The sequence below is a fragment of the Diplotaxodon limnothrissa genome, linkage group LG1 (assembly GCF_057381915.1).
Source record: "Diplotaxodon limnothrissa isolate DT_005_m linkage group LG1, D_limnothrissa_male_GT1.1, whole genome shotgun sequence".
In the NCBI taxonomy this organism is placed as follows: Eukaryota; Metazoa; Chordata; class Actinopteri; order Cichliformes; family Cichlidae; genus Diplotaxodon; species Diplotaxodon limnothrissa.
In genome coordinates, this window is record NC_140596.1 from 8173921 (window position 1) to 8190159 (window position 16239).

A 16239-nucleotide genomic window follows, 5' to 3' on the forward strand; every position below is an offset into this window, starting at 1 on the left:
TCCATTTTGGGACTTGTGTCAAACTAGACTCCAGTTTTTTTGGGGAAGGAGCGAGATGGAACGAGGCACGGCTGGGTCCTGTACTACCTGGGTGGGTGCGGTCAAAAAGACAACGATGTTAGTTTTTTACTCTTTTTTTGTGTGTTTATGTATGTCAAGAGTGAATTTGATGTTTCTAAGAGTGAGCTTCGAACGTAAAATAAATAGTCAGGCTGCAAAACGTGAAAATACTAAAGTCTGAGAATGCACATGTGATGACTGATAAACATTAAAGTGAAATCTTAACAAAAGGATGCATGAATGTGACAGGTGAGACCTGGGTCTGGGAACCGCCCCTGGTAGGCGGGGCTGGGTTTTTCCTTTTATGAGCACAGGTGCAGGTAGAAAACTTGTAGTGGACTCCGCCACCTCTTAGTGAAGGGGTAAATAAGTAGTGAAGTAAGGAATGCGTTACCATATTGGAAAGCCAGTCTGATTAGACTGAATGCAAAGTGGAAATGCCTTAAACAACTGTTTGTTTGTTTTTCGCATTGCTTGCTTATGGCCTCGGTTAGTCCAAAAAGACGATGACGCGGGGACCTTCTTGTGATGGTCAGGTCTCCTTGGTTTTTCAGTCTGATCTGTCCCTCTTTTGCAATGTTCTGCTTGAGAACAACAAGGTGATGGACTTCTTACAGACCTCAGTAACTGATGAGTGACTGATAGGAAAGGTTACCTATCAGTTTCCTATCGTGGTGGCTATGCTCAAATATTATATGTATAGCAAATCCAACTTCACTACATGAAACATATTTTTACATTAACTAGTGTTAAAGTAATATTCTGTTATCAGAATCAGCATACTTTATTAATCCCTCGGGAAATTATGTGGGTTACAGTTGCTCCAATACAGTAACAGAAACAGACGAGACTATTTAACAATACAATATGTTACAGATTTACAAATGTAGGAAATTGCACAATATAGACAAATCACTCAATAATAAATATCAATGATTTACTGAGGTATTTATGAATTAATATCAAGAATATTCACAGCAACATTACTGAGTAGAAAAGAGTGTGTGCAAAAAGGGTGTAACTATTGCAGTGTTTACATTGTATTAGATAGAGGAGTTGTACAGGGAGATGGCCACGGGCAGGAATGGTTTCCTGTGTCGTTCAGTGGTGCTTTTTGATCATCTCAGTCTCTCGCTGAACGTGCATCCCCACAACATTACTGGCCTTGCGGATCAGTTTATTTAGTCTGTTGGCATCAGCAACCTTCAACCTACTCCCCCAGCATGCAACAGCATAGAGGATAGCACTGTTCAAAGCAGACTCATAGAAAAATCTTTATCTTTCTTAATGTAACAGTGCCATCCACAGCCTGGTTTGTGAAAGGAAGTGTTAGTGTTCGCACACTTACTGCACAACCTCATTAATAGTTTAATGTTTCTATCTGTATATACTATGAGCACTATATGCAGTTTACTTAAGTGGGTTTCTGCTTTTGCTGACACTTTAAAAAACGAAATAAAAACATTGTAAACCTATAAGTGTTCTGATTTTTTTTTCCCCCAAGTAGCTTCAGCTAAAACTTTATTTTGGAAAGTTCTGCTGTAATCGAACTTCTTCTATTCAATTCAATTCAATTCAATTCAATTCAATAAAACTTTATTGATCCTGAAGGTTGACCCCGAAGGAAATTGGGTTAAGGCTGCCGACCTTTGCCAGCGCCATCTTACCCTTCTGACCATACATACATGATACAAACATCACATGGGGAAGACAGGTCAGAGGTATAACAATGGAAAATGCACAACATGAGGAAAGATAAGGAGAAAAAAATAACTCCCCCCAGACTGAGCTCCAACAGGGAGATCAGTTTGAGAACAGAAAAAAACACCTCTGTACATAGCACATGAAAAAAAAAAAACCCTCTTAATACACCAAAGAAACACATGACAAGCAACAGGGGTGGGTAAAGGGTGAGACACAGCCAATGTACACAGTGCATCCGGGCCTGCAGCATAAGCGCTGGTCTCCTTGATCCACCGTCAGCATCGGAGGGGAATAAGCGTCGAAGGCGTTTGGAGGGGGAGGGGGGATGAGTGTACATCTGCATGTGTATATATGTCCAGAGTTCAGCTGAGACAGTGTCCTTCGCCCTGCCAGGCTAAGTAAACAGTCTTCCAGCTCCGTTTAGCTGTGTGCTCAGTGTGTCCTGTGCTTCTCCAATAAAGCCTAGTTAGTTCCTAGTTTCTCCTGAATGACTCCTAATCTGCCTGGCACATGTGCTCCATAACAACACCATGCTAAAGGTTTGTCTAAAATAGACCACTATATATATAAAAAAAAAGGGTTTGCTATCATTGTGGATCAGCACTAGCATGAATGCAGATGAAAGATGTGAGGTGCCAAAATAACCCTTTTCTTTATGGATGTTAACCAGGAGGTTCACATGGTAATGGTCTGTGTTTATATTGTGAGAGGTGTTTATTCACTTTATGGAGAATGAGACCCAGCAGCGCGTTTTTTGTGGTAACATGTTTGGACTTGTTTATCATCAGACACTAACATGAGAGACTTTGAAAAAGACAGACGCATGTTGTAAACATTTGCAGTTTATTTCCTTTAGTTTATATGTTGAAAAGATGGTTGAGATGTTTAGATGTGGTATTTTTTTGGACTCGCGTAACTGCAAAAATGTGATAAATTAAATCTCTTTTTGTTTTGTTTGTAGCTTCATTTGTACTGCCAGGTTAAGGATTTGAAAAGCAGCAACTTGCTTGCTATCCTAAAGCACTGTGAGGTCAAAAGTCTTACCTTTCTACTTGGAATTTATGATCAGGTTTCACTCAAAAATAGGGGAAAAGTGTCTGAGTGTTTCTTCTCTTTATTAACCGAACTCTGAACAAACAGAAACTGGGTCAGTGTTTGGAAATCTACATGAGCTAAGACACATGGCCGGAAATTTATAACGTGCACTGTGTACATTCTGGCAGAATTTCAAATTACAGGAAACAGATGCAACAGTTACAGGAAAGAATAAAAAAAAAGGAATCAATCAATATTGATTGACATGCGTGCATGTACTGCATGCAACACTGCAATTAATTTCTAAAAATTACCACAGACAGCATTTTATACCATTGAACTTCAGCTTTTAATACTGTCAACAAGCCTGAGTCCAACTGATATTCAATATATTTTTTCCATAAGAAGAAAAAAATGAATGAATTAGCCCCTCAAAAAAAGAAAAGCTTTGGAGCGTGGCTGTATAACTGCAGTTTGTTTTTTAATCTATCTCTCTTACACACGCTAATGAATGCATTGGTGGCAATTGATCTCATCCAAGGACATTTGCGAAACCAGATATCAAAACTCTACAATAATGGCTTGCTCTACATCCCGAGCTGCAGCTCAAAGTATTAGAAGTAATAGAGTTTTATTTTAGTTAAAAAAATAAAAATAAATTAAAGAATAATGAATTTTTTTTTATAGTATCACAACTCTGAGGAACTAACATCACAACATCTGAATCAGAACCACCATGAGACAAACCCAGATCATTGGCTTTGACTGTAAACCAACCACCTTGTTCCCCAGCTGTAGTTGGTACTGTGCCAGGATTTTCCTGTAACCCATTTCCTCTGATACACAGGTATGAGTTCCTTCCTGCTCAGGTCCCATGCTGTTGATCAAATAAAGGCAATGATCTGGCTTCCCGATGCAAGATGAAGAGTTTTGAAGGTGGTGCCAACTGTACTGAGCATGACGGGAGGATACTGGGCATTGCAGAAAATGCTTTGCGTGAAATCTGACAACATCTTTTTCTGGATTTGGAAATTCTGCGGAAAAAAACACAAGAACGCCCATTTAGCTTAGCCATGTTTTTGTTTTACATCTTTTTTTTTTTTTTAATTTCTGATTTCTTCTCACAAATCCAGTGCACTAAGCTCTTTGGGAAAATGGTTGAAACCTTTTTTTTAGGAAGCAATAGATAAGCCATCAGATTGAAAATGTATCAGTAAAAACCTTTCAAATGTCTCATTAAAAGTTTTGATAGTGTCAGAAATTTAATATAACCATGTGACTGCTGCTAAAACCCACATCTACATTCCAACCAATAGGAAAACAACATGAAAGAGAGCATATCGTGAAAAAAAGAAGACAAAAAAAAGAAGACAAACCAAGATTTCTTCCAGTTGCTGGAATGCATTCACAATAATAATAATAATGGATTGCATTTATATAGCGCTTTTTGAGACCCTCAAAGCGCTTTACAATACCACTATTCATTCACTCTCACATTCACACACTGGTGGAGGCAAGCTACAGTTGTAGCCAAGCTACAGTTGTAGCCACAGCTGCCCTGGAGCAGACTGACAGAAGCGAGGCTGCCACACATCACTTTCACTCAAGACCAGGTTCAGAGGCAAATGAGGAGGCAAGGTTGCTGGACCAGATGGACTGAGTCCCCGTGTCCTCAAGGCCTGTGCCCCCCAGCTTTGTGGAGTCTTTCATAAACTGTTCATGTTGAGTCTGAGTGTGCAGAGGGTCCCAGTGCTGACCCCCAGGATTACAGGCCTGTGGGCACTGACCTACCACATCAAGAAAATCCTGGGAAGACTCATCCTGGACCTACTCCGACCCATAGTCAGACCACATCAGAATCCCCTTCAATTTGCTTACCAGTCCTTACTCGGAAATGAGGACGCCATCATCTCTACCTGCTCAATCGTGTCTACACCCATTTGGACCAGCCAGCGAGTGCTGCATAGGTCATGTTTTTTGACTTTTCCAGTGCATTCAACACCATCAGGCCGACCTTCCTGGGTGATAAACTAACAGCAATGCAAGTGGATGCTTCTCTGGTGTCTTGGATTTTTGATTACCTGACAAGAAGACCACAATATGTGTGGTCTCATTGTGTCTGACAAGGTAATCAGCAACACAGGGGAAACAAAAGGGACTGTCCTCTCCCCCTTCCTCTTCACCCTCTACACCACAGACTTCAGCCACTGCACAGAGACCTGCTATCTCCAGAAGTTTTCTGATGACTCTGCAGTGGTTGGATGCATCAGCAGGGGTGATGAGTCAGAGTACTGCGCTGTGGTCGACTCCTTTGTCATGTGGTGTGAGCAGAAACATCTGCAGCTCAACATGGGAAAGACCAAGGAATTGACTGTTGATTTTAGGAAGACCAGAAAACCCTTGACCCCTGTTTCAATCCATGGGGTCAACGTGGAGTACACATAGACAATAAAGTGGACTGGGTTAAAAACACTACTGCACTTTATAGGAAGGGCGAGAGTCGTCTCTATTTTCTGAGGCGACCGAGGTCCTTCAACATCTGTCGGACAATACTCAGGATTTTCTACAAGTCTGTTGTGGCCAGTGCTATCCTCTATGCTGTTGCATGCTGGGGGAGCAGGTTAAGGATTGCTGATGCCGACAGACTAAATAAAGTTATCTGCAGGGCCAGTAATGTGGATATGGAGCTGGACTCTCTTAAGGTGGTGTCAGAGGGGCGAAAGTTTTTCCAAGATAAAGACAATGTTGGATAATACCTCCCACCCACTCCATGACACGCTGGCTAGTCACAGGAGCACGTTCAGTGAGAGACTGAGATTACCAAAAAGCACCACTGAACGACACAGGAAATCATTCCTGCCTGTGGCCATCTCCCTGTACAACTCCTCTATCTAATACAATGTAAACACTGCAATAGTTACATCCTTTTTGCACACACTCTTTTCTACTCAATAATGTTGCTGTGAATATTCTTGATAGTTATTTATAATTGCATCTGTCAACCCTGGATATTTATTATTTGGTGATTTGTATATATTGTGCTATTCCTTGTATGTTAACATATTGTATTGTTAAATAGTTCAGTCTATTTTTGTTAATGTTACTGTGCTGGAGCAGCTGTAACCCACATAATTTCCCGAGGGATTAATAAAGTGGTTGCTGGAGTACTTTTCTATGCTGTGGTGTGCTGGGGGAGCAGCACAGCAAAGAAGGACTCATCCAGGCTGGAGAAACTGATCAGGAAGGCTAGCTCTGTGGTCGGCATGAAGCTGGACACTCTGGTAACAGTGGCAGAGAAAAGGACACTGAAAAAACTGCTGGACATTATGAACAATGCTGGGCATCCTCTGCACACGGCCATTAACAACCAGAAGAGTCTGTTCAGTGACAGGTTGCTTCTCCCCAAGACAAGAACTAACAGACTTAAAAACTTCTTTGTCCCACACGCCATCAGACTGTTTAACTCCTCTCTGGAGGGGAGAGGGAGGGGAAACAGGTGGACAAAGGAAGGGGGAACAACTAAGCTGTAGTGCCTCTTCACTTCACTGTGCAATACCTTTTGTGCAATACTTTTGTTAATAGTCAACGGTGCAATAGACTCCATACTTGAAATGTGCAATTCACTTGTATTTTCATTTTTATTCCTATTTATTCTATTTATCCCCTCCGTATATTTTATTTATATATGTATCTGTATTTATATGTGTGTGTGTGTGTGTGTGTGTGTGTGTGTGTGTGTGTAACTTCTGTCGGTGCTGTGCTTTTGGAAACCGAATTTCCCAGAGGAACCCACCCGAGGGATTAATAAAGTTTTATCTTATCTTATCTTATCTTATCTTATCTTATCTTAAAGTATGCTGATTCTGATATATCTATCAGATAGTTTGGGGCTCTGTCCAAATTTTACAGGTGCATGAATTTAAATACCTTTTTCAGCGTGTTCTTGACAGATGGCTAGGTTCCCAGTGGCTGCATCATGCCATATCCCACTGCAAAACATAGTGTATGTTTACATTAGACAGTATGTAACCAACATCCTGGCAGTTGATAGAAAACTAACATTTACAGGAACCCACAGGAACCTTACTCCTCCCAAGTATATCCCTTTAAATTAATTGAAATTATGCTGAAGTATCTTGACTTGCATCAGCTTTAGTTAGTTGAACAAAAAAGCCTAACACCCGTTGGATGATAACTGGTTGTTACACAGTACACTAGCTTTTCATAAAGCAGTAGAGCTGTACTACAGTAGGACAAATTCATAAACAAAAGCTCCAATGAGTGTCAGTGAGTGTTGAAATATTGTGATAACATGATTTACGGGACATTGTATTTCCTAAGTGCTGCTTCATCCTTGATGAAGTGTGCAATGATTCATCCATCAAGCTTTGTCAGGTGGTGCAACACCACTGGCAAAAAGTAAGCTAATAATGTTGCATATTATGTACACATTTCAGGGCGTGCTAGTATGACGTTATAGGATGTGAATCACACCTGTGTATGAATCAAGAGGTACACTGAGGAGTGTTTGAATACTAAGGAACATTGTTTTTATAAATATGACCATCTTTTACAATGTACATGATCTTGCAACCTATGGTGGTAACATTGGTAGGTTCTTAATAATGTTTGTATTAGTAAACATTACATTTTTATTTCAGCTTGCTGTTAGAAAAATGTAAGGCTACTTCATGCAATCTTTGGTTGCGAAGAATTATTCTGCATATTCTCCAGATATGAGTTCCATAAAGCTCTGAGGTCTTACTTTGTGTCACGTATGCACTGGGTGCCATCCCAGCCACAGTAAGGATCTCTGGATAACATACAGTCCTGGCAGGTATCTCCATACTGGGAGCAGTCTGCTACATCAAGTTGGACCAGTTGACTTCCATTGTTCACATACAGCTTTTTCTGTAACGATGGACAAGTTTTCTTAATGTACTCGGCCATTTCTAAACAAAAACAAAAAACTCCACTGGAGTTAATTTACAGATCTAAGTTTGATGTTCCTTTTCAGGAGCATCTAAGTTGTTTTCCATACTCACACACCTATATGGTTTAGTGGAGGATATATTGTTCTGTAGGGAACACTGGTACTCACAGAAGATGGGTGAAGGATGAAGCTGATCTGTTCTGTGTAGTTGAATGGTCGAAACTCAGCAATGAGAAAGGTATCATTTTTATTGTGCAATACTTTATGAATTCCTCCATTGTCTGCGGAAAACCACAAAAAGAAGCAGGGATGATACTAAATATTAAAACCCATCTAAATTAGAGATGGCACGATACCACTTTTTTATGTCCGATACCGATACCGATATCATAAATTTGGATATCTGCCGATACCGATATGAATCCGATATAGTGTTTTTTAATCAACAAAACTGTTTTTTAAATATCTTGCTGCATTTTGTATAAGTTCATACTCAAGTTTAAAACAACAAGTACACTAAAGCTATTCTGTTATACCTGTATGCAAAAAAATATATTTCATAGTTCAGCAATACTGATCAATCTAATAAACTTAAACCTACACCATCCTCCCTATTCTGGTATTTTAAAGAGTACTTAGCATAAATATTAAGCAACCTAACTAATAGGGTTCCAACTCCCAGCAACAACAAAAATAAATAAATAAAAAATAGGGAACCACCCCTCACGCTCCACCTCATGATGCTTAATCGACGTAATCAACCTTAATTTGATGCAGTGTGAAAAAAAATGCACAGAAATCAATTATTTTTCAAGAAATATTAAATAGATTCAACATCTTTCTTCAACAAAATTGCAGACTGCACAGATGGTACCTTCCCAAAGGAAAAAGTACTATAGCTTACTAGGGTATATATATTAGACTTAATAGTTACTATATACAGTAATTGACTTCTATTCATTTTACATCAAATTAAAACTTTGGGTCTCAGATAATTATTTATTAAAAGCTAGACATTTTAAATGAGAATAAGAAAGAAAAGTATGTCTTTGTGCCCCCTTTTCCCTGTTAATGCCCTATCGGCCCCCCTGGCTAAACTTTGCTAGATCCGCCCCTGCACAGTTACCAGCGTCAGCTACGTAGAAAAAGATCCTCGAGTAGAAAGTAATATTAAATACATTCTAACAATAGCTGATCAAGCTTAAACGTGCTGCTGTTGTTCAGCCGCTGGTTTCCTCTTTCTGGTGCAAAGTGGGCCAAAAGCAAACTAGAGACAGGGACTCGCGACAGAAAAGCCGATCAGCTGATCGTTAAGCAGTTTCATGATTGAAGTAGCAGCAGGAGAGGCAGTCGCTTGTTAAGCTTAACGCAGGAATGCTTTACAAACATTCAGAGATGGACTTACACACTTGCTTTACTTCTCTCGGGATAACTTTGTCGGAGATGAAATGCCGGGTTGCTAGCGAAGCTCCACATGCTATCCAGACCACCGACAGGTCCCGCATGCCACAGCCGCTCTATCAGGTGATGCATACTGCTCCGACGTGCTAACGTTCTGAGGTGAGTTACGGCGTGTTGCAAGTTTTGTGAGGTGCTTTCGTGATATTTAATGGATCGGATTACATTTTTTATTTTTCTCCGATATCCGATCCAGTAATTTAGGTCAGTATCGGACCGATACCGATACGTAATATCGGATCGGTCCATCTCTAATCTAAATGCACAAATGCACCTCAGCCACCCCACTCTCTCTCTCTGAGGTTCTGTTACTTTTTGGTCTTCAAACTCAGGTAAACCCGTTGAATAATATTATATTCTTTTAATACATTCATAATTACATGGCTGTGATCACAGCACCTCCCGCATCAATCAAGGAGATTTGGTTACTGCACTATTTTCGCCCTGAGGTATGATCTCAGATATACACAAACATACATTATAGCATATTCTTCTTAGCATTTTTACTACTTCAGATTATTGTTTTTACTCACTTAAAGATAAGAAGATAACAGTGTGGTGACTGGTTCTCCTGTTTGGTGAGCCATCAATTTGGATGTGAGTATAGCTCTGGTGATTGAAGAGAAGAAGGCCAGAGTTTCCCACAGGATGAACCAGCTGCTCCATCTCTGAAGTCTTTTCAATCTTCTTCAGGGTTTCCACTGGAAGCTTGGTGCTATCATCAACGCACTGAAGAAATAAGGTGCTTAACTTAGACTGGCTGAACACCAGATGACTGGTCAATAAGCCTGTAAACCTCTGGTTTACTTTTTCAGTTTCCAAATGACTGTTTTAAAAACAAATCTAAAACCTTTTAATTTAGTTTTTTAATTAATTTAATATCGTAAAGGTGAAAGAAAATATTTAAAAGCTATTTTTCACTCAGTGACTACACTTAACCATTGGTTTAAATTATAATAAAGGGCTATTCTATTCTTGTCTATATACTCCGCCCCCCCAAAAAGGCAGGGATCTTCTTGTGATGGTAGCCGTTATTAAATTTTTCACTTTAGACCAATTTGAATATTCCATACCTTCCTTGGCCTGTCCATCTCAGCTTTTGTGTAGCCTTTGAATGGGGAGTTTGTGAAGATTTTGTCAATGTCTCCTATTGTGTAGATGCAGACAGCACTCATCCCCCTGCAGGGAGACACATTGTAGGTTTGTCTGAGACATTTGCAGCAAAATGAGTAGACTGGTCCAAGGTAAAAAAAAAAAAAGAGAGAGAGTTGAAAAAGCAGCTGACCACACAGAATGAGAAAATAAGAAACTGGTAGGGAACGGCTTAAAAAGAACAAAGTGTCCTTTTATCATCATGAAAGGATATTGTTTGGAAGTTTGGAAGCAGATGATTCGATTACACAAATAGCTAGTCACAGAAACAGAGTAAATTATAACTATATCATTATTATTAGCATCAAAATAAATATCATCAGAGTCCTACCATTCATTTCTAAAGAGTGCATAAATCTTTGTATCCTGCCATCGATCTGCATCCACAGTGGAAACACCCACCAGTTCAGAGAAATGCTGTTTTCTGTTACGATCTCCACAGAAGAGCCTGGCATTCATTTGGGATGTCCAGGTAAACTGCAAATTGTTCTTGGGACCACCAACATCTGCCTAGAAGCAATGGACAGTCAATCAGTCATGATGTATTTATGTTTATTTAATTTTTAATGTTGGTGGCACTTAATATAAATTTTCAAACTATTTTGGTCTTACCATGCAAACCCGGGTCACAAAGGGGAGCCACATTTCACGGAACAGTCCATTGTCTTTGCTTTTCTCCCTATAGAAGCCATAAAGTCTGTTCTGGGAGGGATCCTCTTCACGTTTGCTGAGCACCAATCCTACATAATGCTGCTCTAAACATTGAAAGACAAAATATTTATTTGAATCCAAACATTTAGAGTGATGTGATTTCACTAAATAAGGTGTCTCTGGCTCTAACTTTATGAAAATACCTTTATCGTGGTTCTTTGGCCGCACTATTGCTTTACCAAATTTCTGAATACCAACAGATTCATCAGATCCAGAGTGTGTTATGTAGAGAGCTGCACTCTGTTCAGAATCTGGAAAAAACAGTTGCAAATGAAGGTTTTATAGGGTTGAATATAATAGCAATAAGAAAAAGAAACAACCTTTAGAATGGATTGAGTTGATTAAAGGATGTTAGTAGTTTTGACAAGAGTACAGACTTTCTGCAAATTACACAATCATTGAAAACAAATGAATGAAATAGCAGGGATTCATCAGGAGATTTATTATAGAGCATCCTCATGTAGAAAAACTCACCTATAAAAACTGATGGTTCACCCTCCTTTATGTTAAATCTTTCTATACCTTCTATTAAGTTTGCGATATTTTCAGAGGAAAGGCACATGGGGGCCTCCACTGTTAAATCCTATAAAAGAAAGCACAGCACATCTTAATGTATGGTCCCCTCAAGATCGGTGGTGACCATGGTGGCCATTTAGAAGTCGGCCATCTTGGATACAACTTTTGTTTTTTCAATGGGAAGAGGGCCATGTGACACATCAAACTTATTGGTAATGTCTCAAGAAAAACAATGGTGTGCTTGGTTTCAACGTAACTTTATTCTTTCATGAGTTATTTACAAGTTTCTCTTTGTTCACAGCCATTGACATGTCAAAGAGGTTAACACGTGAGGAGCGCATCAAAATCATGTTGATATCTGGTGAACGCAGTAACCGGGCCATTGCAGCAGATTTCAATGCAAGACACCCTACGAGACCACCCATCTCCCATGCTACAGGCAGCAAACTGCTTGCTAAGTTTCGTGAAACTGGTTCAGAGTTGGATTTGCCAAAATGTGGACGCAAGAAAGCTGTCACTAATGTCCTAGCTTCATTCAGCAAGAGCCCACAGCGTAGCACTCACTGCATGTCACTGGAGAGTGGCATTAGTCGAACATCCCTTTGGCGGATTAGCTACTCACAAATGGCACCCTTACAAACTCCAGCTACTGCAGCATCTCAACGAGGATGACCCAGATCGGCGCACAGAATTTGCAGAATGGGCAAAACAAAAATTGCAACAGGACCCTCAGTTCACACAGAAGATTTTGTTCAGTGATGAGGCAAACTTTTATGTGAATGGTGATGTTAACAAACAAAACCACTGCTATTGGTCTGACACTAACCCACATTGGATGGATCCTTCCAAGGCTGTTGGAACAACAAAAGAGATGGTTTGGTGTGGTATATGGGGACAACGATAGTGGGTCCATTCTTCATCAATGGAAACCTCAAGGCCACTGGATATTTGAAATTGCTACATGATGATGTGTTTCCCTCTTTATGCACTGAAGCTGGCACGTTCCCTGAGTTTTTCCAGCAAGATTGTGCACCACCACATTATGGGTGCCAGGTCCGAGCATTCCTAGATGAACAGTTTCCTGGAAAGTGGATTGGTCATCGTGGGCCAGTTGAAGGGTCATCTGAAGGCAATTGTCTATGGTGTGAAGATATGAGATGTGCAGCACCTGAAACTACAGATACTGGATGCCTGTGCTGGCATTTCTCCTGCGGTGTTACTATCAGTGTGTGAAGAGTGGGAGAAGAGGGTTGCATTGACAATCCAACACAATGAACACATTGAACACATTTTATAAGTGGTCAGAAACTTGTAAATAACTAATGAAAGAATAAAGTTACGTTGAAACCAAGCACACCATTGTTTTTCTTGTGACATTACCAATAAGTTTGATGTGTCACATGGCCCTCTTCCTATTGAAAAAAACAAAAGTTGTATCCGAGATGGCCGACTTCTAAATGGCCACCATGGTCACTCACCACCCATCTTGAGGAGTTTGCCCCCACACATATACTAATGTGCCACAAACAGGACTTTAATATCACCAACCATTCCCATGTCATTACGGTGTATCCATATAAATGGCCCACCCTGTATTTGTGGTGATGTTAACAGTTCTCAATGACAATGATGCCAGTGTCCTACCGTGTTACAGCAAACCCTTTCATTGCCATCTGTTCCACACACAAACAACTGGTTAGCATCTTTCTTCCGGTGGACCAAAGTGATGTTATAGCTGCAATCCTTAAAGACAAGACAAATATTGTTTGTTATATTTCTTCAGTGGTCAAACAATCAAATCTAACCAACTAAATTTGTTTGTTTTACTTACATGTTCACTGCTTATGCTGTTGCATTTCTCCCACTGCATAAACTTGTGGCTCTATGTAGATATATGATGCAGGACTATTACTTTCCCATGATATTATTATGAATATTATTTCAATGATCTCAGTATAATCATTTACTGTGGTTGTACAGATTTCTACTACCGTCTTATGGTTTTGAAAGTTGTAGGTATTCAGGTATGATTGTCCAGCAGCTAAAACAGTGTCTGATTGGTCTTCTAAAAGAATCTGTACAGGTGGGTCATGGGGAAGACTGAACCGTGTCATTGCTTTTTCTAAAAACAAACCCAGCAAAAACAAGAAAAGAAAGATAAAATGTATGAATGTATTATGAGATTCATCAGGTAAACCCATAATGTAGTATCATAAACAACAAGAATGATTTTTCGCCCCTGGAAGGCAAGGAGTATGTCATCAGTTCATTTTATTTATCTGTTTGTTAGTAGTGCAAGATCCACATACCCATAACAGTTTGAGCTGATTAAATTTTGTTGAAAACCAGGTCAAGATCACACCAAATGTGAAAATCTTTATATTACGCACAATTGTTTTTATGGATCCTCTCCAAACTTCACAACAATATACACAACAGTATAGAGGTTGAATAAGTGTTTAGCCTTGAACTTCATTGTTAGTACCCAGTATATACATATATTTGAAATGCTTGATGCATGTTAGTACAGGTCTCCTAAGAATGAAACTCAAACACTTTGGTGATCCTATTTCTGCCATCCCTCTTGCACTTTTTTGTAACTCCAAAAACCATTGGCCTTGTCTTACAGTGAGAATAATAATGATAATCTTATGGTTTTCTTGCATTTTTAAAGGCACATTCTTAACTCTTTCCCACATAAAGATGGCATTTGTAAGCAACAGGTGTCCAAAGATGTATTGTGTCTACTTAAAGTAGACAGTGGTAATCCAGTTTTATTAAGTAAGATGTAAAAAAGCTGAACAAAGTTTTTTCCCACACTACTGTCAATATGAAAGTGACACTGCTTTACATGTCCAGTTACTTCTTCAAAAAGAGGTTTATGGTAGCATTGTTGGTGCTGTTTTGAAAACTTAGCTGAAGGGAGAAAATGAAACCTACCCTCTGCAGTTGTCAGAAGAGTTTACCATTGCTTACATAAACAAAATAACAAGTGCAAAAAGTTTCAGTTAGATGAAGTCTGACACTCTACTAAAATATCACGTTGTTCTGTTAATGTTATACAGATAAACTTTTTTGAAATCTTTATTTAATCATTGAGTCCCTTAGCATTAAAATCGTGGGAGACCTGCCCAAGAAAGCACGTCATGAAAAGATTTCAGAAATATAATAAACGGCAAATAGACTAAAATAAAGTAGAACAAACAAAAACATTTTTTAGAAATAAAAATTGCACTCCACAGAATTCTTCAACTCTTTAACTTTTGAACTCTATCAGGGAGACAAAACCAGTGAGACTGCGTCTTGTAAATGTTACGACGTACGAAGGGCACCCACCATAAGCAGCTGTCTGTGCACGATAAGAAATTACATAGATAAGCAGTTTATCCACTTTGTAAATAACAATATGCTAATGCGTTTAGCTAAACGAAGTCAGTGACGTGCACTGGAGGGTGAAGTAGAGTTTTGTTAATATTGTCAAAACTTAAAGAACTATGATACAGGGACAATGTGTAGAACATAGTCTTCACAGCCATTTCTGTCCAGAAGAGGGTGTGTAAAAGCTCTCTTTGCCTTTATACGTATCATTCCTAATTTCTTTTGTAACTATAGAAAAAATAGAAAATAAAAAAACAACATCTAAATCTAAACCATCATCCTGCCAGTGAGTCCTAACCACTACTCATTGTTGAAAAAATTGTCCACAGACAAACAAAGAAACATTGTAAGGCACAAAGCTGCCTTCTGTCCAACACATCGCCTTGTGGTTAACATGGGCATGTTGTCCTCCTCTGACGATAATGGAACTGCATAATACGGACTGTACGTTTGAAAGAAAGACTTGATGTTTTTTTCCTGAATCACAATGACCAAGTCATTTAATACATATTCATTCACCTCACTGCATACTTTAAAGCGCTGATAAAAATCCCTTCGCAGTCCCTTTTAACTTTTTAGCATTTGATATCTCATAAATGAAGAAAAATCATTTCCTTTTTTTACCTTTTTCTGTGAAGATCATCCTCGGAGAAGGATCAACGTTCCCCATAGCCAAATTACAGAGATGTAAAAATAACAAATATGTCGCTAATGAGAGCGTCATCTTCGTCGTTACTGTCCAAAACAGTATTTCCGTCCCTAATTACTTGCCCTTCACCTCGATGGAACACATTCTCTGGAAAAAATGCACTCAGGACTTTGGAGAAGTGCATGACAGCTGGGGTGTAGTTTACAGTCAGAGTCTCTTCGCCCGCCCACGGGCACGAGGAAGAGAGGTGTAGACAAACCAACCCTCTGAGCAATCATTTTGTCAGTTGCATAATAAAGTTATCATAGTTGACACAGCTGCTTTATTAATCATTTAGCCTGCCCACAGCTGCATTTTATGATGTACAGTGTAACAGTGCTCATGATATTTAGGGTTAATTTTAATTATGAAGAGATTTCTTACCTTTTTTTCGAACACGTAAACAATGGAGGGCAAACAGTTTGATCATTTCAAATAACTAAAACAACATATGAGTACAGAGGAGTTATTTGAGGAGTTCTCCTTCCTTGTATGTTCCAGCTGTGTGCCACACTTTCTAGACTCTATAACACACACATCCTCTGATATGTCTCCGCTGTCCTCTTTACTCCAGAATAATTTCAGAAATTGAGAGACCCTTCAG

At 39.3% G+C, this 16239-nt stretch overlaps 1 protein-coding gene across 1 annotated transcript; it reads right to left on the reverse strand.

Moving 5' to 3' along the window:
• Positions 1-3500: 3500 nt before the first annotated feature.
• Positions 3501-15773, reverse strand: LOC146639360 (semaphorin-7A-like). Its single transcript, XM_085361846.1, has 14 exons — positions 15572-15773; positions 13561-13691; positions 13401-13451; positions 13214-13312; positions 11528-11636; positions 11197-11304; positions 10955-11097; positions 10674-10852; positions 10264-10369; positions 9724-9919; positions 7901-8013; positions 7565-7710; positions 6727-6788; positions 3501-3833 (listed from the first exon to the last, which is right to left on the reverse strand). The coding sequence occupies exons 1-14, from the start codon at positions 15669-15671 to the stop codon at positions 3511-3513; spliced, it is 1866 nt and encodes a 621-aa protein (XP_085217972.1). The 5' UTR covers positions 15672-15773; the 3' UTR covers positions 3501-3510.
• Between the last annotated feature and the right edge of the window lie 466 nt (positions 15774-16239).

What these genes read in the sequence shown, in the direction of transcription:
- LOC146639360 (XM_085361846.1), bottom strand. Translation starts at nt 15,671, where the DNA reads ATGACGCTCTCATTAGCGACATATTTGTTATTTTTACATCTCTGTAAT. An exon ending in ACAGCATAAGCAGTGAACAT is followed by an intron (nt 13,313 to 13,400) that starts GTAAGTAAAACA and finishes CTTGTCTTTAAG; the next exon opens with GATTGCAGCTATAACATCAC. An exon ending in TTGTGACCCGGGTTTGCATG is followed by an intron (nt 10,853 to 10,954) that starts GTAAGACCAAAA and finishes CATTGCTTCTAG; the next exon opens with GCAGATGTTGGTGGTCCCAA.